General features: G+C 43.6%; 1 protein-coding gene across 7 annotated transcripts in view; it reads right to left on the reverse strand.

Annotated features, from left to right (window-relative positions):
- Nucleotides 1-26468, reverse strand: part of NGEF (neuronal guanine nucleotide exchange factor) — a 246581-nt gene that overhangs the window by 37509 nt on the left and 182604 nt on the right. For all 7 annotated transcript variants that reach the window (XM_073625707.1, XM_073625708.1, XM_073625709.1 and 4 more), the window contains 2 exons: nucleotides 22773-22925; nucleotides 17833-17962 (listed from right to left, as the gene is read on the reverse strand). In XM_073625707.1, the coding sequence (XP_073481808.1) occupies nucleotides 17833-17962; nucleotides 22773-22925 (283 nt within the window). The remainder of the gene's footprint in view (nucleotides 1-17832; nucleotides 17963-22772; nucleotides 22926-26468) is intronic.

The following is a 26468-nucleotide window of genomic DNA, read 5'->3' on the forward strand; positions in this document are numbered from 1 at the left end:
GCAGTATAAATCCTCTAATCTCAAGGTGCCCTTATTTTGTCGTGTCTCCCTCCCTTCAGTTGGCATTGCTCTTGGACATCCCACATAGTAATTACTATGACTCTGTGTCCTGTGATGTACGATTAAGAAAATAGGATTTTTATAACAGCTTACCTGTAAAATCCTTTTCTTTGAAGTACATCACGGGACACAGAGGTCCCTCCCTTCTTTCTGGCATACACGTGTATTGCTTTGCTACAAAAACTGAGGTACTCCCAGTATTGGGAGGGGTTATATGGGGAGTGGACTTCCTGTCTTAGTGTGTGCCAGTGTCCATCACCTGAAGATGGCCTATAACCCACATAGTTATTACTATGGCTCTGTGTCCCGTTATGTACTTTAAAGAAAAGGATTTTACAGGTAAGCTGTTATAAAAATCCTATTATTCCATTTGTATATTCTGAGCAAGGCAGAGAGCATACTGAAGCTAAAAAATATCTATTAACGGACTGGTCACCCCCAAGGTGACATTTTAATTATAGGTGGGGCTTGGTGATCTGAGCAAGTCCCTGTTTTTTTTTTTTTAATTCTGTATAATTTAAACTAATACCTATTTTTCTCAAGAATGTATTAATTAAAATACTGTACTAACGGAGACTAGCATTTAGCCATACATTGGCAAAGGTTTCAATAGGAAGGATCTCTCATTTCCCAGAGGACCCTGCATATGCTAAACCCCACACGAAGGTCTTCCACAATTCTGCTCACTTCTGCACATGGGGCACAAAAAAAAAAAAAAAAAACAATGGACAATGCACAATGCACAGCATGGTATACTAATGGGCCAATTAAGGTGCAGACTGCAGCAAAGATCTTCCACTAACATGTTTCACTGACTCGGTTGTGTGTGAAGTAAAGTAAACCTTGGATTGTGAGCATAATTCGTTCCCGAAACATGCTTGCAATCCAAAGCACTCGTGTATCAAAGCAAATTTCCCCATAAGAAATAATGGAAACTCAGATGATTCATTCCACAACCATTTATTCATAAGTCCTTCAGTTTATAGTCCATGTAAAAAGATTATATCAATGTGATAGGTTGTGTAACCATAAAATGTCCATCCACATATGGAAGCCTCCACAAGGGGATTAGAAGCAAAATCCAGCAGGCGCTACAGAGCGCAAAAGAGAAGAGAGGCGCCTATAAGTGTAGCATTATGGTTACATTTAATGAAGGTACAACATGGTTGATGAATAAAACAGGCACATCTAAGTATGCAGGCATCTGGGGTAAAGCTGTCCATATAGACCATCCTCCGCACTGCTGGCTCTCACTGTGGAAGGGATGACGTTGATGGCGGTGCGGAGGATGGTCTATGTAGACAGCTTTACTCCAGATGCCTACATACTTACAGTATCTCATAAAGGTGAGTACACCCCTCACATTTTTGGAAATATTTTATTATATCTTTTCATGTGACAACACATTAATGTCTAAACCACTGGTAACAAAATTGAGTACGCCCCTAAGTGAAAATATCCAAATTGGGCCCAATTAGCCATTTTCCCTCCCCGATGTCATGTGACCCATTAGTGTTACAAGGTCTCAGGTGTAAATGGGGAGCAGGTGTGTTAAATTTGGTAATATCGCTCTCACTCCCTCATACAAGTCACTGGAAGTTCAACATGGCACTTCATCGCAAAGACCTCTGAGGATCTGAAATAAAGAATTGTTGCTCTACATAAAGATGGCCTAAGCTATAAGAAGATTGGCAAGAACCTGAAACTGAGCTGCAGCATGGTGGCCAAGACCATACAGTGGTTTAACAGGACAGATTCCACTCAGAACAGGCCTCGCCATGGTCAACCAAAGAAGTTGAGTGCACGTGCTCAGAGTCATATCCAGAGGTTGTCTTTGGGAAATAGACGTATAAGTGCTGCCAGCATTGCTGCAGAGGTTGAAGGGGTTGAGGGTCAGCCTGTCAGTACTCAGACCATATGCCGCACACTGCATCAAATTGGTCTGCATGGCTGTCATCCCAGAAGGAAGCCTCTTCTAAACATGATGCACATGAAAGCCAGCAAACAGTTTGCTAAAGACAAGCAGACTAAGGACATAAATTACTGGAACCATGTCCTGTAGTCTTATGAGACCAAGATAAACTTATTTTGGTTCAGATGGTGCCAAGCGTGTGTGGCGGCAACCAGGGGAGGAGTACAAAGACAAGTGTGTCTTGCCTACAGTCAAGCATGGTGGTGGGAGTGTCATTGTATGGGGCTGCATGAGTGCTGCCGGCACTGGGGAGCTACAGTTCATTGAGGGAACCATGAATGCCAACATGTACTGTGACATACTGAAGCAGAGCATGATCCCCTCTGTTCGGAAACTGGGCCACAGGGCAGTATAGCATCATGATAACAACCCCAAACACACCTCCAAGATGACCACTGCCTTGCTGAAGAAGCTGAGGGTAAAGGTGAAGGACTAGCCAAGCATGTCTCCAGACCTAAATCCTATTAAGCGTCTGTGGGGCATCCTCAAACGGAAGGTGGAGGAGCGCAAGGTCTCTAACATCCACCAGCTCTGTGATGTTGTCATGGAGGATTGGAAGAGGACTTCAGTGGCAACCTGTGAAGCTCTGGTGAACTCCATGCCCAAGAGGGTTAAGGCAGTGCTGGAAAATAATGGTGGCCACACAAAATATTGACACTTTGTGCCCAATTTGGACATTTTCACTTAGGGATGTACTTACTTTTGTTGCCAGCGGTTTAGACATTAATGGCTGTGTGTGGAGTTATTATGAGGGGACAGCAAATTTACACTGTTATACAAGCTGTACACTCACTACTTTACATTGTAACAAAGTGTCATTTCTTCAGTGTTGTCACATAAAAAGATTTTATAAAATATTTACAAAAATGTGAGGGGTGTACTTACTTTTGTGAGATACTGTAGATGTGCCTGTTTTAATCCTCATCAACCATGTGAGTTGCTAAATGTTGTACCATTTTAAAATGTAACCATATTGCCACACTTAGAGGAGCCTCTCTTCTCTTTTATACTCGGTTGTGATGTGATGCTACTTGTATATCAAGGCATTGCTTGTTTATCGAGTCAAAATTTATAAAAATAATACTTGTCTTGCAACACACTCTCAAACCAAGTTACTCTCAATGTGAGGTTTTACTTTACCTCAAAGAAAGCTTTTGAGGGGTAGAAATGATTTGCCTGGCTCAATAAAGCTATTTAACAAAATGTTTTTTTGTGGTATAGCTGTTTGAAATGTGGATTGCGTGGATGGAGGTCTGCACCTGCAGTGGTGTCTGACTCATACAATAGCAGGGCCTAGAGCTCTGCTTTCTATGTAGTTAAAGTTCTATTTTCCACAGTAAAAATAGGCAAATACAATATGAGCATCACCAATGAATTCCGCAAACACTCGGATTTCTGTTGCTGTAAATGGCTTGCTCTAAGCCAACTAGATATTTTACCTAAATAAATAAATATCATGGAAACCAAGTAGAATCCAATATTGTCCGTTAAGACATAGCTCTAAATAAGTTTAGCAACAGTGACCAGTAGAGTAAATGAAATGTTATTGGTTTTAAGAGCAGGACTTCAGAGTGAGACAAATTGCATGACCAACACAGCATATTGTGACACTGTGGCCACACAAACAATGCAATGTTCATCTCAATTACACCAGCTTTATCACTTCAACAATAATGCCCTGTACACACGGTCGGACTTTGTTCAGATATTCCGACATCAAAATCCTAGGATTTTTTCCGACGGATGTTGGCTCAAACTTGTCTTGCATACACACGGTCACACAAATGTTGTCGGAAAATCCGATCATTCTGAACGCGGTGACGTAAAACACGTACGTTGGGACTATAAACGGGGCAGTGGCCAATAGCTTTCATCTCTTTATTTATTCTGAGCATGCGTGGCACTTTGTCCGTCGGATTTGTGTACACACGATCTGAATTTCCGACAATGGATTTTGTTGTCGGAAAATTTTATATCCTGCTCTCAAACTTTGTGTGTCGGAAAATCCGATGGAAAATGTGTGATGGAGCCTACACACGGTCGGAATTTCCGACAAGGTCCTATCACACATTTTCCATCGGAAAATCCGACCGTGTGTACAGGGCATAAGACTCGAGACACAAGAATCTACTCCCCTAATATGTCAGCCAAGATTTTTACTAAATATACATTTATTCAGAAATTTTTTAATTAGAAAATACATGGACAGCTCTTGTGATTAGTCACAAAATTGCAATATATTGTCAGCTACTCTGCCAAGTGAGATGGTGTTGCCAGCATAGCCTGGAACAGTTTTCTCAAACAAAAGTGACATATTAGCCCGCAAGTTGCAACAGACATTCAGTTTCTGTGCTAAGCATGATAATATTGCTTACAAAGCCTGAAACAGTTTTCTCAAACAATGGTGTTGAATTGTCATCTATCTACAATGGCAATAGATTATCAGCGCTTGTGCCAAGCAAAGCACTATTGATAACAGCCTTGCGCCATTTGTCATTGGTCTTAGGGCTCATGCACATGGGATATTTTTACAGCTGCTGTTAGGGGCATCTGACGTTTTTTTTTTAATTGCCTCTGAACGCCCTTCCATGTTAGCCTATGTGTTTCCATGCACACATAAACTGTCAGAGGCGTTAGGAGGCATAAGCGTTTAGGGCAGTAGAAAAAAAACGACAGACTGTGCTTTCAGGAGCAGAGGCTATTGAGATGTAATAACAAAAAACGTTTAGCTGTGTTTGATGTTTTTACATTATAGGGAGTGTTTTTACTGAAAAAAGCCAGAAAAACACCTATAAACGCTATTCAAAAATGCTTGTTTTTAACTCTGCTTTTTCCTGGCAGCAGCCCTGGCATTTTTTAAACCTCCTGTGTGCATGCGATCTTAAAGTTGCAATAGATTATCAGCTTCTCTGCCGATTAACAATCATACTATATGCTTCTAACATGCCTACCTATCAAAACCCACACTACCCTCTCCCTCTCCACACAACACACATAAAGAAGCAGCCCGCTGTAAGGCTCGGTTCACACCTATGCAGTTTGCTTTTGGTAGTTTCTGTAGTTCTTTTTGCTGTGCATTTTGTGTTTTGCTCACATGATTTTGCCACAATTTGCGTTTTGCATTTTTTATGCTTTTTTTTTTTTTGGGCCAACATGTTGTTGGGCAGATTAAAAAAAAACGCAAATAACGGCAAAATCACAGCAAAAACGCACTACATACTTTTCTGCAGGTTCTCCATTAAGCCAAAAAAGGAAAAAAAGCACCGTCTTGTGTTTTAAAAAAAATCCCTGACCCTTTCCAAAAATGCAGCTGCTGAAAAAAGCATAGATGTGAACGTGTCCCATAGGAAACCATGTTAAATGACCTGTAGTGTGTTTCTGCAAAAAGTAAAAAGCACCACAAAAACGCATAGGTGTGAACCGAGCAGGCATGCAAACTGTTTTCTGGGTCAAAGAGAATTTTAGGGTTTATGTGCTATTTACTTAACCCCTGACAATTGGTTACTTCAAGGGGAATGCAAACTGTTACCTGGGTCAAAAAGGGCAATAGGAATTATGTGCAGGCTCGCCAATCTCTCAGCAAACACATGTTTTCAAAATACACCAACAGCATTAGACCAAGTCACGGAAAATTTATTTAAGTGGGATTCACAGTAAGCCTCGATTTGTTCATGTCATGAATGAAGTATATGAATTATGCCGCGTACACGTGATTGGAATTTCGGCCCGCAAAAGACCGATGAGAGTTTTTCATCGGAAAATTCAACCGTGTGTATGCTCCATCGGTTTTTTGCTGGCCGAATTCCAGCCAGCAAAAGATTGAGAGCATGCTCTCAATTTTTCGGTCGGGAAAAGTTCCTATCCAAAAATGTGATCGTCTGTGGCAATTCTGACGCGCAAAACTCCTACACGTGCTCGGAAACCATTCGACGCATGCTCGGAAGCATTGAACTTCATTTTCTCGGCTAGTGTTGTACGTCACCGCGTTCTTGAGAGTCGTAATTTCAGCAAACTTTTGCGTGACCATGTGTATGCAAGGCAAACTTGAACGGAATCCCGTCGGAAAAGCCATCATATCTTTTTCTGACGAGAAATCCGATCGTGTGTATGCTGCATAAGTGTAACCTAAAACAAAAACAGACATTTCTCTAGTGAAAGTTACTCAGTGAAATCAAATAATTCAGTAGCATCATTTAGGTAAAAATAGCACCTGCAAACCGACCTAAAACTGCCGCTGCTGTTTCTCCAGTGTGAAAGCTCAAGGGCTTTCACACTGGAGCGGTGCGCTGGCAGGAGAGAAAAAAAAACTCCTGCAAACAGCATCTTTGGAGCGGTGAAGGAGCGGTGTATTCACCGCTCCTAAACCGCTCCTGCCCATTGAAATCAATGGGGCAGCGCGGCTATACCGCGGCAATACCGCGGCTATACCGCCTCTGTAGCGGCGCTATGCGAGCGGTTTTAACCCTTTTTTGGCCGCCAGCGGGGGTTAAAACCACACCACTAGCGGCCGCATACCGCCGCAAAAACTACGGTAAAGCGGCGCAAAAAATTTTAGTTTTACCGCCGACGCCCCCACCACCCCAGTGTGAAAGGGGCCTTAAATTGTTGACTCTGTAACCTTTTCCCTGAGATTGTTTCAGTTTTTATAGGGAGAACATTAAGGGGGTTATTTATGAAAGGCAAATCCACTTTGCACTACAAGTGCAAAGTGCACTTGAAATTGCACTGAAAGTGCACTTGGAAGTGCAGTCACTGTAGATCCGAGGGGAAGATCTGAAATGAGGGGAAGCTCTGCTGATTTTATCATCCAATCATGTGCAAGCTAAAATGCGTTTTTTTATTTTCCTTGCATGTCCCCCTCAGATCTACAGCGACTGCACTTTCAGTGCATTTTCAAGTGCACTTTGCACTTGTAGTTTGCACTCGTAGTGCAACGTGGATTTGCCTTTAATAAATAACCCCCTATGGGTTCATTCTCCATAGACACACATAGACTCAAAACTGGCAACCAGAGAAAATTGAACAAACTGACCTCAAGATAAGCTTATTATTTGGTGCTGCTTCTGTTTACTCCAATGAGGGCCAGTGGCAGGGCAAAGCTTAGTGAAGGGACTACATGATTATGGGTTGGAGGCAAGGCCATTTTTTATTAACTCTCTGGGGGCGAGAGAATGTAATCATTTTCTAAACAGAAAGCCGTGAGAAAAGTTGTCCCACTTATCCTCCCTGTCAATCTGCACTGTGAGATGGAACCAAGCCCAAACTCAACTTGGTGGGAAAGGGTTTTAAAGGTAGGCAAGTAAAAATGTGATTTAGAAGTCAGGGTCCCAACTGGTGTTAAGGAGATCCTTCACTTTGTGTTTTGAATTTGGAGATGTTCCTTGGAATTCAAGTCCCAAAGGGCAGTTTTCAGTACTATGCCTGAGAAAATTGAGTACTGTCCGTGATACTTTTTTTATTTGCACTAACTTACAATTTTACAGGACAAGCTTTAGGGTATGTCCCCTTCTTCAAGGTCCAAGCAGTACTCTAATACGGCTACAATCAAATCCAGTACTATGCCTGAATGAGAAGCAATTTTTAAACGGTATTACACTATCCAGTTCATTTTTTCCATTATTATGAGGACACCACTCTAGGAGGACCCGGGACAACTAAGCAGCCTTCTCTCACAGAACCCAGAAGTGGTTCATCAGCGTGTTTTGACCAAACTTCACTGTGCGGTCACACGCCCTAAGGTGAGGGTATTCACAAAAGGGGGGAGCACTGGAGTGTTGCCACTTTCTTTACAGTTTATCACTACATGATGGAATTTCACTATGTAGCATGATTTGCACATAGAATGTTATGCACTTTTGATCACTGTAGCACTTTATTGGATTGTATGACATGAATTTATATGATACATGATATTTATTATTAATCATATTTAAGGATATATGTTTATGTTTGTTTAGCGCGACACTATATGGTGAGTATAAATTTTGCACATATGGGATTGTGAGCAGTGTTAGTGGCTGACTATTATATGCATATGTAATATACCTGTGTATATACACTTCGTATTGGGAGGATCCTAGTAGTAGCTCGCAAGACCTTTACATTAGACAGACTGAAAATGTTCCATGAATCCCTGAGTTATGATTTATTAGTTTTCACGGGTAAGAAATAACCGTTTTAATGTTGAACACAGATTGTCCAAACAAATACCTCTGGTCTTATGCAAAAGAACTAGTGGTATAGGAGTAATATTAGCCCATAGAGCAAGGGTTTCCAAACTACCAAAGGGCCGTTTACAGTTCCTTCAGATTTTAAGGTGGCCAGACTGTGGCCACTGGGAGTAGAAAAGGTCCCGAAATCACAGAGAAAAAAATAATGCCCCATTGTTTGTCTCAGTGGGAGTAATTGTGCCCCACCATTTGTGTCACTGGGAGAAATTGTGCCCCATGTTTAGTATCAGTGGGAGGAATTGTGCTCCTTTGTTGGAATCACTTGGAGGAATTGTCCCCCATCATTGGTGTCATTGGACCCCATTATTGGTGTCATTGGAAGAAATTATTCCCTATCATTGGTGTCATTGGGGGAATTGTGCGCCATCATTGGTGTCATTGGGCCCCATTATTGTTGTCATTGGGAGAAATTGTGCCCCATTGTTGGTATCATTGGGGGGAATAGTGTCCCATCATTGGTTTCATTGGGGGAATTGTCCCCTATCATTGGTGTCATTGGACCCCATTATTGGTGTCATTGGAAGAAATTGTTCCCCATCGTTGGTGTCATTGGGAGGAATTGTGCCCCATCATTGGTGTCATTGGGCCCACTATTGGTGTCATTCTGAGAAAATGGGCCCCATCCTTGGTTTTATAGGGGGAATAGTGCCCCATCTTTGGTTTAATTGGGAGGAATTGTGTCCCTTCATTGGTGTGTGTGTGTGTGTGGGGGGGGGGGGGTGAATTATGTCCCACTGTTGGTATCAGTGGATAAAATAGCGCCGGACGGCTGCATAAAAGCAAGCAGAGGGCCGCAGTTTGGAGACCCCTGCCATAGAGCCTTCACAGCCATATCTAAACATTCTGTTTATCAGCTTCACCATGAGCAAGTGTGTGGCTTAAATGCTTCCTAAGGGTAAGTCACATGTGTAGCTCCCCTATGGTGACAGAATGTGTTCTCTACACTCACACTTTCAAGCTTGCATGCTAACAAAGCTGAGACCAAGATGGCAGGAACACATAATAAAATTACCGTGACTAAAGGCAGGTGAATGTAGGCAAGTTGAACTATGTTGGTTTTAGCAAGTTAGTGGCTGGCCCAGGCCGAGAAAAAGGGTTAACTATTGTAAGCTCAGTTTTCAGACTTTTAGGTCCTAGCCAGCCCACCTGCACTTTAAAAAGGCGAGAGGGTGAATTCTAGGGGCCCTGGGTAGCCAATTTGGTTGGTTCTGTTCCCACTAGCAGTTGGAAGTACTGGGACTGCTGCGCCTTGCAGTCTGCTAAGGCACCGGGACTTTCAGAGACATCCAAGCCATGGAGGATGCCAAGATGGGCTATCAACTCATGGAGGTATGCCTGGGCAGCCACACTATAGTAGTTAGTTTAGGGAGAAGGACGTTGTTCACATTGAACTGTTATGCTGCAATTTGCTCAGTAAAGTTACATTAACTGTCCTGAGCCTGGTCTGAAGTTAATCAAAAGGATGCATGTTGGTTCTGACAGAACTAACAAACCAGAGTCTGTAAAGCACTACGGGGTATGAAGTAACACCACTACAAAGGGTTAACTCAGCGAGGCAAGAAGAAGAGTGCAGTTGCTAAGAGTAACCAAGTACAAGTTCAAAACACAAAGCAACCAGATGTTAGGCGAGGTTTCTTTGTAAGGTGACAGGTCCTCTGGTAGCAAGGGGGTCAATGTTCTGGCTTCCTCCCTAGCAGTCGGTATTCAATAGCAACCAAATCTGGTCATGAGGTATGGAAAGAAAAGAGTTAATAAGCGCATGAATGAGGTCCACGCTAGGTGCACAGCAGAACCCCATTATGTTACTGGCTGTGAGGTGACAGAGGTCCACTGGACTAGTGGAGTGGGCGCAGGCTCTGCACATCTCTTTTAATGCAAGCATAAAAGTTACAGTGTGTAATATCATGAGGACCTCTGTGTGGAGGCTCATCTCTAAGTCAGGGAACTGCCTTAATGACCGCAGTCTGCGCCTTGTCCCGAGCATTGAGGAGCATGCTCTGTGCAAAGGGTACTCTCGTGTGCAGGGCAATTAGGCCCTGCCCACATGTGACTACTGTGTTCTAAAATGATGTGAGATCAAAGGAAGGAACCAGTAGGAGCTGCAGGGTACCACGAAGAGGGACACTCCTGGAACGGTTTGTTTCCCAGCGGACTTCAGGGGACCAGTTCTCTGAAACGAAGCAGCATTAAGCAACATGGGTGGCAGGAAAAATGAGTGTGTGCCTTCTTTTGTGCAGGTATATGGATTAAAAAGTGGTATAATGTGCCAGGGTCTCTCTAGGTACAGGAACCCATAGCAGCAAATCAGAATCTATCTTGCACTGGTCTAACTTCAGCAGAGTTATTACAGTTTGTTCCCGATGAATTACATCACTTGCGATATATCACTCTTTATAAAATGTGACTATTGGAAGTCCTCCTGAAATTCTCTTCCCAGTATTTGGTTATCTTTCATACTCTAAATAACACAGCCTTGTTAAAAGCATAATACTATTAAAGGAAGCAGAGTGTGTGTTTGACTCCAGCAGCTTGGCTTAGCTGTTCAGAACACTGTTTTGCAGAATATTACTAACAAATCTTAAAGTAAGCAGACAGTGATTAAACAGTGCCTGTCCTGGTTATGATGCCCTGGAGTACTACTAACCATTATAATCATGTTCATGATGCTGCTCAGCAATATCTATTTCTAAACTGTGTGTTATTCTACATTCTGCCTGAAGTAATACATTGTCATGCGCAATAAACCTGCAGCTTCCAATCTGTGCTTCAGTGGCCTCCTCTTAGGATGGGGTACAAGACAGCCCTGGCATGTGATTTCATGCCAACTCATATTTTAACACATCTCCAACTTTGCCAAACCTGGTGACATATTTTATATTACTACCAATTCAGCTCAAAGCGTTTGTTACCCCAACACTACATATTCCTGATATGTGCCTGCTGTACCATATACTTGTATGAGAAAGAATCCTGTTCTCTTTGTATTGCTTCCTTTATGTGAAATCCCTGGTGTTCCTGCCAGTCCCTCTGCTTTCCTATTAAAAACTGACCGCACTAAGCACAAAGGCACACTGTGGTCAGTTCTCTAGCTATGCTTGGAATTCAGTGTACTCTCCTCCAATGATCAGACTTGTCCTGACACACCCCTGCTGCACAGCCATTCGCTGGCAAGCCCAGTGTGCTGCTGCTTCTCTTCCCCCCAGCTCTTATGCAGTTGAAAACAGAGGGAACGTGATCACTTATAAAAAAGGGAAAAAAAGGATTTAGAATGTTTTTTTTTATATATCTATACACAAATGTTTTGCCTTTCATTTCTATTTTAAACTTAATGGGTTGTTTTACAACCACTTTAAGCTGAAAATGCACTGGTAGATTTGCACTGTTTACAATCACTGTTTACAATCACTTTAAGCTGAAAATGCACTGGTAGATTTTTGTATGAATGTTTGTACAAAAAAATCTCTTTAGTGCATTTGATAATGCCATCAGAGAATTGGCGAATGTTGTTCAAAAGTACTGCAAAATCTGTTGATTCAACACCATTAGCTATTAAAGAATTGAATAAATGTTACAAAAAGGAAAATTTTAGGGGGGTATGCCCAGCTTTAGTGTTATGGAAGGGTCCCAGAGTAACAAGCTGTTTTATTGAAAGGGCTGAATTAACATAACAATCAGACAATGCCTGAGATGCCAGTTTGTAAGTCTGCTCTTACCAATATGCTGAATTGTGAGGCCGGCTTTGCTATTACTAGCCTTTTCAGTGACAGCTGCTTATCAAATCTCCAGGCAAACGCCAAGCACCAGACGGGACCAAGTACGTTTTAAGTGATTGTAAAGTCTTGTTTTTTTTTTTTAATAACAAACATGTTATACTTACCTCCTCTGTGCAGTCGGGTCCCTCTTTTGCACTCCTGGCCCCTCCCTCCTGTCGAGTGCCCCCACAGCAAGCAGCTTGCTATGGGGGTACCTGACCCGAGTCACAGCTCCCTGTGTCCATTTAGACACGGAGGCCCGCCCCAGCCCGGTCTCTCTTCTGAATGGCTAACTGACTTTGACTGACAGCTGCGGGATGCCAATTACGCCACTGCTGTGTCTCACCCAATCAGGAGCAGAGTCCCGGACGGCTAAGACACTCGTGGACATCGCTGGAGAGAGATGGGGCTCAGCAAAGTAATCAGGAGGTGCTGGGGAGGCTGCTACACACAGAAGGTTTTTTTATCTTAATGCATAGGATTCATTAAGATAAAAACCTTCTGCCTTTACAACTCCTTTAAAGCCCAGTTAAAGTCACAGAATCAGATATTTTGACACAACCTTAATTTTCATAGACTTATCTCAACTTTCCTGTTAGAGCATTTGTGCAGGTTGTTTGAATATGACTGCACAGTTAATTAGGCACCAGAATTAGATCCTATGCTCATTAGGGTTGTCTAGGGCACCCGGCCACTGGTGTTCCTACTCTCTTCTCTCTGCAGCAACCAACCAAGTCTCAGCATCAGCAGGCAGCCGTCACTCTGTTTGCACATAGTTTCAAAGGCGCAGCGGCGGCGGAGGACTGTGTCTGTGTCCCGACTCCCAAACGAATGGAAGCAAGTAAAAATTCATTGATGGGCACCGGTAGGCTGCATTGATGGGCACTGGTGAGGCTGCATTTGATGGGCGCTGATGAGGCTGCATTTGATGAGTGCTGGTGAGGCTGCATTTGATGGGCGCTGGTGAGGCTGCATTTGATGGGCGCTTCATTAAAAAGGTGGGGTATACATGGGCAGGGCAAAGGGGTGCAGCCAAGGGAGGAGCGGCAAAATTAGGTTTTTGCCTAGGCTGTCAAAAATCCTTGCACCATCCCTGTGAGCTCTCAGTAGTCAGCACTCAGTAGATGTCAGACACATCCCTGCAATATAAGTCTGTGTAAGGACCCTTGTGATGAGGAGTCTAGTACTGTGCACTGGATTGTGAGGGCAGAAAGCAGTATTTTCACATAGACTTTATGAGAAAATTAGTCTCATAACATGTGGGGGTACAGGACTATAAAGAGATAAAAAGACATCAACTGCACTTTAGGTCATTATAGTGCTACAGTGTTTTCATTTGCCCCTTGTTAACCTAATAAGCTGCTTTCTTGCAAGTATTAGGCTGTCTTTGAAATAGCTACATGTGAGTGACAGGTACACTTTATTTAGTAAGGACATGTAGCCTGACTAAGTAGCTCCTCCTCTAAAACAGGAGACTAGCGGGCTGTCTGCATTCCTACAAAGCTGTAATTTTTTTACCAGTTTCCCTCAGCACTGCATGTTTATTCTAAACACCGAGCAGCATATTGCACAGAACTTGTTCTCATGTCTGTTTACAAGGAACAACGCTCCATTTATTCAGCACCAATCTGCTCAATTTGGATGTTCTAAAAAGAGCTATCTGACGGCGCTGTGAATAAGCTCCGGGATACAATTTTATTGGAAGGGACTTGCTGTGGCTTGTAAATAACTATGCAGCAAGACAGTGGCCACATCGTGTAAAGATGGATTATGTACATCCAAGTGCTACAAGTATCAGTCAAATGCTTGATGAATAAGTTGGTGTTCTTTTAAGGTTTAGAAGAGAAGCACACTAAAATTCATGTCTTCTAAAGATGTCAGTATGAATCTATTATTTCTCAGAGAGTAACCCTGAGTGGACTTTGGGTCCAATTTTTAAAAACCAAAAACAAGGAAATGGAAAGAGAAATGACTTTATATTTTATTCTCTAAAGAAATGGAACTAGGAACCCAATCTCTGTGCTTCCCATTTATTCTTTTGTATAATTAGAACACAATGTACGTTTGCTTACAATTCATTACATTTGCTCTAGCCCAATTTTTTTTTTTCGTTGTTTTGTAAAGATTGGGGAAGAGTAAAGACCCCTGTATTGCTTTAACCCTTTTGGGTGATTTACACTCACATCAGCATTTTCCCAAACTGCTAAAAAAGTGTTGTGTTTTTTTTTTTTTTGCTGTTCCTGCCTCCAGTGGTTTGCCATCTGCAACACAGGACAGGTAGTAAGAGAAAACCTGCCCAGTACAGATACACACAACAAACAGCAAAATACATAAAACAAATAAATAAAGTAAAACTCCTGAGTGGAGATATTTTATCTCTTATGCCCCGTACACACGGTCGGACTTTGTTCGGACATTCCGACAACAAAATCCTAGGATTTTTTCCGATGGATGTTGGCTCAAACTTGTCTTGCATACACACGGTCACACAAAGTTGTCGGAAAATCCGATCGTTCTGAACGTGGTGACATAAAACACGTACGTCGGGACTATAAACGGGGCAGTGGCCAATAGCTTTCATCTCTTTATTTATTCTGAGCATGCGTGGCACTTTGTCCGTCGGATTTGTGTACACACGATCAGAATTTCCGTGTGATGGAAAATGTGTGATGGAGCCCACACACAGTCAGAATTTTCGACAACAAGGTCCTATCACACATTTTCCGTCGGAAAATCCGACCGTGTGTACGGGGCATTAGACATTGTTCACAGCAGGACTTGCAGTCAGCGTCAGTTCTGGCATAGATAGATAGATAGATAGATAGATAGATAGATAGATAGATAGATAGATAGATAGATAGATAGATAGATAGGCCCACTGTGGTCACAGCATCTGCCAGAGATGCGGCTCTGAAATGTCATATGAATACACGATAGTAGCTGCAAAGGAAGACTAAAGATGTGAAGACAATGTGGACAGATCATGTCCAGAGGTAAAAACAAACAACAGTCAGTAGCTAAAGTTGAACTCTCCTCATCTTTGAAAGAGGGAGGTCCATGGACAGAAAGGATGTTACCTAAAAGACAAATAAAATAACCATGAATGTGAGAGACTTTACAGCATAAATCTAAAAAGGACAGAAAAGGACAGAGATCCTTAAGTTGGGAGAATTAAAGGGTACTAACTCTGCATCTTTAATAGAGAGAGTGTGGTTTGATCAACAACACCTGTAAAAAGGGGAAGTCAGGAAAGAGAATATTTTGAATCACAAAGTGGCATAGAAAAACACAAAGACTAGAAGGATGAGAAGAAGCCCTTCCAACCAAAATCTATAGGTGTTTTAAAAATGTGTTAGCCATACTGCAAACCTGCCTAACCAGTTACTAAATATACTGCATATGATTCTAGGAATCATCTAAACTACCACTGTAGTGAGCAGGTGGATGACTGTAATGTTCACCTGATATTGAAAAGGAAAGGAGGAAGGAATCTAAGAAATTTCTTCAGAATACTACAGCTCGGTCAAAGAAGAGATAGTATCTAATAGTAATCTGGTCCCAAAAAGGCCTCTTGAGTTATACTATCCCACTTAAAGGAAATCTGCAGTAGAGTAATAAAGTGTCCTGCCTTATGACTCTCCAGGGGAGAAGAGGATTTTCCAGAGAAGGATAATCACATGCAAGAAAGAAAGTAAGAACATTTACGTGCAGAAACTTAATTGTTCGAAGTGGGAAACCAAAAAAACCCCAATAACTTATCTCTAGGAAAGACAGTGTGATTATAAAGTTAAACACTCAACACTGTCCAGTGTAGGGCGTAGGTCACCCAGTCTGTTGCAGAGGGCCTTTTCAAATCTTTTGGGAAGTGAAGATCTTGCAGCAATCAGATGAAATACAGCAGAGGTCAGATCAAAAGTCCAAACAAAAGAGGAATCCCCTATCAACTCAGGGACAGAGTAACACACTCATGGAGTAGGCAAGAGGATACATCCATTAGCAAAATTCCAGAATGAGGGAGAGCGATATCTTCACCCTGGCCACCATCCAGCGGGTAGAGTCTGGAACTATTTAGTATGAAAAGACCAGTTGGTTTCTTGCCCAATTTGCAGATGACCTAACTTAGAGGAGGCGAGCAAAAAGAACAAAGAGGAGGCACGAAGAGGGAGAACTATGCTGAAGGTAATTCTCCAACAATCCCAAACACTCCCAAGCTATAAATGGGAAAAAATGCGCTACACACCATTAAAGCCTAAATGTTTTACAGGATGTGGATGTTTTAGTGAGGAGTTGAGCAGACAGTCACACTGGAAGATGAATCAAGATTAACAATACTAGAAAAATGTTAATTTGTATATAGACAAGAATTGCAGGACGAACTGTGAAAATCTAGAAAACTGACTTTTTTCAGGGATGGTCTCTTGAGAGTTGCATAATGGAAATGTCAGAAAATGGCATTAGGGTAAGCATAGGGGTCAGTTATGTGCACAGGGTCCAGAACTGCTGGAGGACACTGAAGAGTTAGATGGTTACCAAGTAAGAGAGCACCAGGGACTGATCCTTGTTGACTTTGTAGGTAAAAAGGTCCCTCAGGAGAATGAAAGGACTGAGAAGAATCAAGAACCACAAGAGGTGCAATTATCCATGATCAAAAAAGGACTTCCTGGGAGGAGTGCAAGTTCGAGTGGGTGACTATTCCCAAGGATAGGCTACTACCAGAGTAAGCATCAGATCCCAGGGTCTGGGAACCCAAACAAATATGGTAAAATGCACAATGGGGTGCAGTAACATTAGAAGAATGTGGAAAGACAGGTGAAAGAATGCCCTAATTTAGGAGTCAGAGGGAAGATTGAGCATCCAAACTGCAAGTAAGTAAATTACCAAGGGACCCAGTAGGATGAACGAACAGATCCACGTGTAAAATGAATGCATGTAACAAATAAAATGAAATACACTTGGCCTGAAGCAACAGGCTGATCCTCTAAATGCGTTGTAGTACATACTGCATCAATCAGGTTAGAAGCAACCCCTTGTAAATCTGAGTCATATATAACACTCCACCTAGTGGATGACATCAGCGTTAACAGTTACCATGGTAAGATGTTGGTGGTGGAAAATTTAAAAGAGAACCAAATTCGAACAATTGTGATGTAGCCCCTGGTGCTAAAAATCCTATTGCAAAGTAAAGAGTCTATTTGCCTTTATTAAATCAACCCCTTAGCTTGCATTTTCACAGCTTCAGATTCAGGGCTACCAGAGACCAGAACCAGCCAGACGGCTGGCTACACCATTGTAATGTCATGTAGAAAACTGGAGCTACAAAGCATTTAGGCTGTGTCTTCTGACCAAGCTACATTTCAGATTTCTTGTAATAATTCACCAGAGTACCAAAAGTACTAAATAATTCACTAGAGTACCAAAAGTACCAAATAATTCACCAAAGTACCAAAGCTGCAGGATAGGAATATATACACAACACTATAGAAATGATTCATACAGCTACAAAGATCATCAGTACACATTCTACAAAACTTCTCACAAAACTATGGATAGTAACTTCGGTACCATTCTTCACACAACAAGTCTGAAAGCTTTGTAAGGCAACTGTTGGTATTCGGGATATGATGAGATTATATGATGATGATTATTGATGAGTTTGGGACTATCATACTATGATAGGCAGGAACAGGTCAAGAAAAAAACAATAGTGAAATGTATCTTCTGTGTACCACCATGTTCTGTGACCATACACTATTTTTTTTTTTATGCAAATAATAATATTGAAGAAGAAGAATAAACAATAGTGTTAATTGTAAATTACCTGTACCAGAAGTTTCAGGCGTGTGATCCTCTGAAAGGGAAGGATAAGGAAAGAGGAAAATGGAAGGCCTTTACAAATAGGATTAGTCTCCAAATGTGCTACTGCTTCCCGGAATTCTGTCCTTTCTTGACTGATAGACAAAGAAAGATTAAGAAAACATTATTTAAACATAGGAGAGATACATTAATATGCAGAGAGGGTGATAGAATATGATTTTATAATACCTTAACGAGGCCATACACATGTAAATTGCCCCATTCACACTCATCCCCTTGATTGCCCCATCCACACTAAACAGAAAGTATGGAAGAATCCTCACCGCTGCCTAATATATTCAACCTCTGTAGCACCAGTGGCAGCCTGAATACCCGAACAGTGACTGCATCTGATAGGATACAGTCACTGTTTGGTTGATACATTTCCACCTGGCCCAGACAATTTTTTTAGTCAACCTTTATGAAAACGGGTGGTGTCAACAAGGCCACACATGTCTCAAATTCAAGCAAATCCTTAGTCTAAAGCTGTGTCTAAAAATTGTAAAACAATTTCAGAATAATATTCCTCGATAAAATTGCAAAGACTTTAAAAATATAATCATTTACAGCACATAATATTATCAAAAGATTGAGAATCTGGAGAAATGTCTGTGCCCAAACGGACAAGACAAAAACTCAATATTGCATGTCCGTGATCTTCAGGCCCTCAGATGGCTGTGCATTAAAAACAGGCATGATTCTGTGATGGAAATCACTGCATAGACTCACTAATACTTTAAAAAACCACTGTCTGTGAACCCAGTTTGTCGTGGCATCCAAAAATGCTAAAGCTCTATCATGCAAAGGAGAAGCCATATCTGAACATGATCCAGAAACACCGCCATCTTCTCTGGACCAAAGTAATTTAAAATGGTCTGTTGCAAAGTGTAAAAACTATTCTGTGGTCAGACAAATCAAAATTTGACATTCTTTTTGGCAACCATGGGCACCCCGTCCTCCAGGCTAAGAAGAGGGACCTTCCGGTTTGTTGTTGGTGCTCAGTTGAAATGCCTGCATCTTTGATGGTATAGCTGTGTATTAGTGTGTATGGAATGGGCAGCTTGCACATCTGGAAAGGCACCATCCATGCTGAAAGCTAAATTCGGGTTTTAGAGCAGCTTATGCTCCCACCCAGACAATACACTTTGTAGTAGAAGAATCTGGGTGCCTGCAGTCTAAACCATTAATTGGAAATATTTGGCGCATCTTGAAACAAAAATACAACAAATAAGACCCAGGATTGTCAAGCATATAGAATCCCACTCAGACAAGAATGGGATAACATTCCTCTCACAAAACTCCAGCAACTGGTCTCCTCAGTTCCCAGACGTTTACAGAGTGTTGTGAAAAGAAGAGGGGATGCTACACCATGGTTAACATGGCTCTGTCCCAACTTTTTTGAGACATGTTGCTGCCATCAATTTAAAAAATCACCTTATTTTTTTTCTTAAAATGGTACATTTTCTTAGTTTAAAGAACTCCGGGAACATGTTTTATCTTGTCATGCAACCATGCAAACTGCTTGTTTTTGCCTAGGGGATTGCAGAGTGGAGATATACTTACCTAATTCACTGATCCTCCGAATGAATGACTCATCCCTGTTGCTCCTGCCCCCCTGTGCACTAGCGGTTTTGTGAGTGGACTGTTCCTGACGTCATCATGCCCATTGTTAGGACTGAGTTCATCTGCTAGTGGCACTGTGCTGCTCTGGGCTGTTTGATGCAGCTCCAGTGTCCACCAGCAGGTGTCTCCCAAGAGCCAGCAGGCTGTAATAATCAGCCACACCTGGGTTCAGCCATTAGGTGGCTACTTAAGGCTGTTCCTCCGTTTCCCCATTGCGTCACTATTCTGTTCGCCTCCTTGCTGCCAGAGATCTTGAACCTTCCTGTACCCTTCTGCCTTGCTCCTGCCTCCCTCTGCCTTGCTCCTGCTCAAGTACCCAGTCAGTGGTAGCTGTTATTGCTTTCTCTTGCTGAATGAAGACAATTATGTATACCCCAAAACACCAGATGTAGAATGCAGTGTGTTCCAGTACTTGCTTTAGGTCTTTTTAAACCTTGACTGGGGTTACAAGGAGTGGTGCCGGTTGTATGTAGAGAGCACATACTCAGATGGTAGTTTGTATTAGAAGCTGGCTCAGATGATAGGACATAGGAAAACTGGTGGGCGAGTCTGGTCTGCAAGTGTTGCGCACATAGGGCAATTCACAAACATACCTTCTACAAATACATACCTAGTACAATGTGCAATCAGGGACCTCCAAACTAGTAGTAGATGGTCAGGAAAAGATATACTAGATGCTACAGTTATGGTGTTACAGTACTCTGTTAATGACTTTGTGGTAAGTATTTGACAATTATATAAGAGCAAATCGTTTTGCAAAGCAGATGAATAAAAAAAAAAAAGTGGTTTGTGAATAACAATTCCATCAATAGAATCAATCAGTCAATGAAGGGTGAACAATGAAGGGTAAAAATGTAAAGACTATATACTGATATATATTCTTGTATCCTGAAGTTTTAAATGGAAATCGTAAGTAGTTTATATTGTGATTGGGATGGTTTAGACTGCAAAGGCAGCTGGAAGTCTTCAGCTGTCTTGTAAAGAAGATGTCTGAGTTTCTGGATTAGCTACATCCAGGTGAGCCAGCTATATAGCTATAATATGTGTCCCATAGTTAGGAACTCAAATAGTTAACTTTAGGCCACTTTTGAGAGGTGCCTTAATGTGGTAGTGTGACTTCACATGTTTTTCAAATGTAATTAAAGCAGTTTGCTTATTTTTTCTTTAGTTAGTATTTTTTTTTCTGGCTGTCTTGAAAGTGTGCCGGGGACCTTATAGACTATACAGAGTGGAAAATGAGATCAGCTACCTTTGACTGTTGTGTGCCTAAATGTACTAAATTTGCAGGAAAATCACCATGTCATATTCAGCACCTACAGAATTAGCTTAGGCTATAGAAGGCTGTAGAGTGTAGAACATTTTTTCCTGCCATTGTGTGTAAAATACACACTCCAGACACTTGGTATGTCATTTTTGTATGTAATAGCAATCCGGTGCTATAGACATCTCTTCTTTACCAGCCCCTTAATGCTTTGCCACTAAAATGAAACAATAAACCTTCACCCTGTATTCAAACACTTCACCATCTTAACTCTTAAGCCAACCATAGACGGTTCACATCTCGGCCGGTTCAGCAGGAACCGACTGAGATTCGAACCATGCAAGGGCATGCTGAATGAACCTGCCCATGCATGGTTCGAATCTTTTATATCGTTTAATTTTGCATGCCATTTTTGCTATTGGTCTCTGTGTTCTCAGATTCATGAGGACAACTTCCCTCACACCCCCCAGGAGAACACAATGGCTCTGCAGGATGGATTCCCCTATTATCACTGACTGTGTTGATGAGGAAATTGAGCAATTTTGCTCCTTCTATGGCCGGCCTCAGTGTCCTAACATGACCCCTGAGATATTACATGCTCCCATCACAATAAATAACCCTAACATAACCCTTCTTGAGAATATTCGTCTTATTTGTGCTGAAGTTGTCCGATACCAAGTCCTTACACTGTTGGTGCCAATATCTTAGTGCATACATGGAATGATTTGCCAGACTGCTCAGTTTGCTCTGCTCAGTAATACTCAAAGAATCAAACTCCCTGTGTAATAGGCCCTGGTTTTGTCATTACCCAGTAAGAAACTTTGCTAAAACAGGGATGTTCTCATAGCTCCTGTTAGATTCCCTATAGTATAAAACAGAATAAAAATCCAAAAGGCTCGTGTAGGCTTGGGAACTCAAATACAGACTCCATACCATGAGAATTCCTAAAAACTGTCTAAAACCGAACTCCTAATTTATCCTCCCTGATCCCCTCCTCTTGACTTTACCATTGAGATCAATAGCACAACTATTGGTCCCTTCACACATGCCACTGTGCTAGGTGTAATCCTAGACTCTGACCTCTCCTTCAGGCCCCAAATACAATCACTGGCTAAATATTGCTGCCTTAACCCTTCCTAACTAAAGACACCACAAAATAACTAATCCATTCCTATCTCCTGGCTTAACTGCTTCAACTCTCTTCTCACTGATCTACCTCTACACAGGCTATCCTGTCCATAGTAAGTGCTGCTGCTAAACAAATCCACCTTACTAACCGATCTGTGGCTGCCACCTCTCTCCACTAATCCCTCTACTGGCTTCCCTAATTCCTTACTACCCCGAGTTATATCTCCAAACTCATCTCACCTTATCATCCAAAACGTACACTCTATTCCTCCCAAGGCCTCCTGCTGTCTAGCTCCCTTGTCACCTCCTCCCATGCTCACTTCGTGGTCTTCTCCAAAAAGGTCCTCCTAATCCTTCTGCGTCAAACTATATTTTAACTGTACTGTCTCCCTTTATATTGTAACGTGCTGGGTGAACTGTTGGTGCTACAGTATATAAATCCTGTATTATAATAATAGCATATGGATAGTAGTTTAAAATAATTTCTGTGGCTTACATATTTAGAGCATTTTGACAGATCTGTGGCCTGCCAGGGAAATCATTAGCTATAAGGTGATACCAGATAAAGGAACACTGTGACAAGGCTATCCAAAGAGGGGGAGGTAGGAAAGGGAAGGGTGGCAAATCACAATGTGAAAACATACTTATATCACAAGGTCAAAGGACAATTTTATGGAATGATCTCATTGTGTCAGGACACAATCACTGACTTGGTCAAAGTATGATTACCTATTTTCTCTATATCAGAGAATATATTGCCTAATACTTCACAGGGTCCAAGACATGCAATAAGGAACATACAGCAAAGCTATAGGGACACACATAATGACAAACATGTTAGGAGAGCAGAGGTTGCTTGGTTACATTTACATTTCTGCCATTGCTGAACTCACAGCAGCTTCCTGTATGCTCTCTCTTGATAGGTCTGGTTGCAGACGTAGGTGACGTAGACCCCAAAATGATTGACTGCATGCTTGAATACAATGTCACAGACATCTGAAATCACCAAATTCTCCTCAAATCTCTGTTCCAAATCCAGAAGAAACCTAAAAACATAGCAAAAAAAGATCACGACACAAATGTTTTACTGTTATATAGAAACACTAAATAATACACTAGATTCAAAACTACAATGTGCAAAAGGTTCATGTAGAGAAAAGAAGGCATTTCAAACACGCTATACAGTAGGTGGAGTTAAGCTGGCCAAACATTATACATTTCTTTTGTACAATTAGATTTACCAAAACCATAAAATATGAGGTCAAACCTAAACACTTTCAGTTTTATGCAATGATGCAGGCTCTTGCACTACACTACATAGTTGAAGGTAAATCTAAAGAAAATAGAATATAAATAAAATATTGTATAATGTGTGGCCAGCTTTAGTCCTCATTTCTGTAAGTAACAAGTATAAAAGAGCAGAAATGGAAAAAAGACATTGGAGAGCCATGCCAATAGACACCTATGCTCAAACGTGTTTGCTCTAGTAACCCTTTGGTCTCAGTTTCCTCTGACTTTTAACAGTTTCTGACCCTTCTTCAAAAGAGACCTTGCAGACATCGTTCTTTGCATCTGAAGAAATCAATTGCTCTTTCTTGCTGTGGTGTCTTGAACAATTTTATTCAAGGAGGGCTCAAAAAAAAGCCGATCTCCCATAAAATGACAGAGACTTCTTGAAAGTTTGGTCCATAGACACACCTGAGCTAGGGGACATAATGCAACCACTGCAGAACTATCACACAGCAGCAGTCACAGATCCTCCATCCAGGAAGGCGTTACATATGTAATAGGCCTCTTGGAGAAACGAATCTGCTGTATTAATCAGATATCCAGGAGCCATGAAATACAAGTTCCTGAGGCAAGGTTCTTGCTCCCTCCAGAGCAGCCCAGAACGCCAAGGTACAGGCAAAGGTTAAAGAGCAGAATCAGCAGCTGGGTGCAGGTGGGTGCAGGGTCGAGCCAGGCCGGGACGGGGGGCAGAGGAAGTGGGTGCCCTGGGCACCACGGTTGAATGGGGAGAGCAGGGTGCAGTGTGGCTGGAGAAGCTACTGCCAAGCTGCTGCGATCGGGCCCAATATATAATCAGGTCAGACTTTAGCAGCATCACACTTTGCAGAAAGGCAGTGGAGTGCCGGATGCTGGAAGCGCACTTTAAGTTCATGCACCCAGCATGAGAACAAACCGTGCACTACCATCAGCAGTGCTGTATTTAGGCCTAGGCCGACAAGGCCCAGGCCTAGGGCGGCACTTTGCGGGGGGGCGGCAACCCCCCCACGAAAAAAAAACACCTGCATCCTCCTCCCGACTCACGCATGCAGGGCCGCCAATGACATCGCTATGGGAGTGGGGGGGGGGGGGGGGCGGGCGGACTGCACCCGGGTGACACTAGGTAGCAGTTGTAGTGGGTGCAGTCGCCCCCCCCCCCCCCCAGCGGCAAAGCGATGTTAACTTAGGCAGTGGCGCTGGGACAGGGAGAGGAGAGCTGTACACAGCGGCTGTGTAATTCCCCCGCTCGCCCCCCTCTTTTCTCCTGTCAGCTGAAGTTGAACAGGAGAAAAAAAGCGGCTCTCGTGTTCCCCTCTTTGCCCGCTCTGATTCCCTCCCCATTGGTCATAGCAGAGAGCCAATCAGGAGGGGGATGGGCATTATGGGAAACTTAGTCCCAGAAGATTGACGGCCCCAGTATGTCCACAGACAGCAGGCTACAGTCCCCCAACATACATGCACTGGGGGGGGACCTGGAACCCGGCAAACAGCAGAGTGCTACAGAGGAAGAAAAAAAGAGGATTGTGCTGGGAGAGGCCAGATAGAGCCACGCTGTACCCGCACCACCAGAGAGGGAGCCACGCTGTACCCGCACCACCAGAGAGGGAGCCACGCTGTACCCGCACCACCAGAGAGGGAGCCACGCTGTACCTGCACCACCAGAGAGGGAGCCACGCTGTACCCGCACCACCAGAGAGGGAGCCACGCTGTACCCGCACCACCAGAGAGGGAGCCACGCTGTACCCGCACCACCAGAGAGGGAGCCACGCTGTACCTGCACCACCAGAGAGGGAGCCACGCTGTACCCGCACCACCAGAGAGGGAGCCACGCTGTACCCGCACCCAGTGCTGTATTTAGGCCTAGGCCGACAAGGCCCAGGCCTAGGGCGGCACTTTGCGGGGGGGCGGCAACCCCCCCACGAAAAAAAAACACCTGCATCCTCCTCCCGACTCACGCATGCAGGGCCGCCAATGACATCGCTATGGGAGTGGGGGGGGGGGCGGGCGGACTGCACCCGGGTGACACTAGGTAGCAGTTGTAGTGGGTGCAGTCGCCCCCCCCCCTCAGCGGCAAAGCGATGTTAACTTAGGCAGCGGCGCTGGGACAGGGAGAGGAGAGCTGTACACAGCGGCTGTGTAATTCCCCCGCTCGCCCCCCTCCTTTCTCCTGTCAGCTGAAGTTGAACAGGAGAAAAAAAGCGGCTCTCGTGTTCCCCTCTCTGCCCGCTCTGATTCCCTCCCCATTGGTCATAGCAGAGAGCCAATCAGGAGGGGGATGGGCATTATGGGAAACTTAGTCCCAGAAGATTGACGGCCCCATTATGTCCACAGACAGCAGGCTACAGTCCCCCAACATACATGCACTGGGGGGGGACCTGGAACCCGGCAAACAGCAGAGTGCTACAGAGGAAGAAAAAAAGAGGATTGTGCTGGGAGAGGCCAGATAGAGCCACGCTGTACCCGCACCACCAGAGAGGGAGCCACGCTGTACCCGCACCACCAGAGAGGGAGCCACGCTGTACCCGCACCACCAGAGAGGGAGCCACGCTGTACCTGCACCACCAGAGAGGGAGCCACGCTGTACCCGCACCACCAGAGAGGGAGCCACGCTGTACCCGCACCACCAGAGAGGGAGCCACGCTGTACCCGCACCACCAGAGAGAGCCACGCTGTACCCGCACCACCAGATAGAGCCACGCTGTACCCGCACCACCAGAGAGAGCCACGCTGTACCCGCACCACCAGATAGAGCCACGCTGTACCAACACAACCAGAGAGGGAGCCACACTGTACCCGCACCACCAGAGAGAGAGCCACGCTGTACCCGCACCACCAGATAAAGCTATGCTGTACCCGCACCAGAGAGGGAGCCACGCTGTACCCGCACCAGAAAGGGAGCCACGCTGTACCCGCACCAGAGAGGGAGCCACGCTGTACCCGCACCACCAGATAGAGCCACGCTGTACCTGCACCACCAGAGAGAGAGCCACGCTGTACCCACACCACCAGAGAGCCACGCTGTACCCGCACCACCAGAGAGGGAGCCACAGGATCACTGTTGCGGTTTTGCTGGGTCTGGTAAGAGGGCCTGTTGGCCATTATCCATTACTGTTCCTACGGACTGAGCCGTGCCTAACCTGCTATTCTCTAAGCCTTTTTGACCACCACAACAACCCTGTCTGTCCTCCTCCCCCGACGTCCCTCTGTCTTCATCAGATGAAGATGACAGGGCAGGTCTTAAAAGGGAAGGGGAGTGACCTTGACAGGAAGGGGTGGGTCATATTTAAATTAGGGGGTGCCCAAGTTTAGTCAGGCCTAGGGCA

The sequence above is a fragment of the Aquarana catesbeiana genome, linkage group LG04 (genome assembly GCF_042186555.1).
Source record: "Aquarana catesbeiana isolate 2022-GZ linkage group LG04, ASM4218655v1, whole genome shotgun sequence".
NCBI lineage: Eukaryota > Metazoa > Chordata > Amphibia > Anura > Ranidae > Aquarana > Aquarana catesbeiana.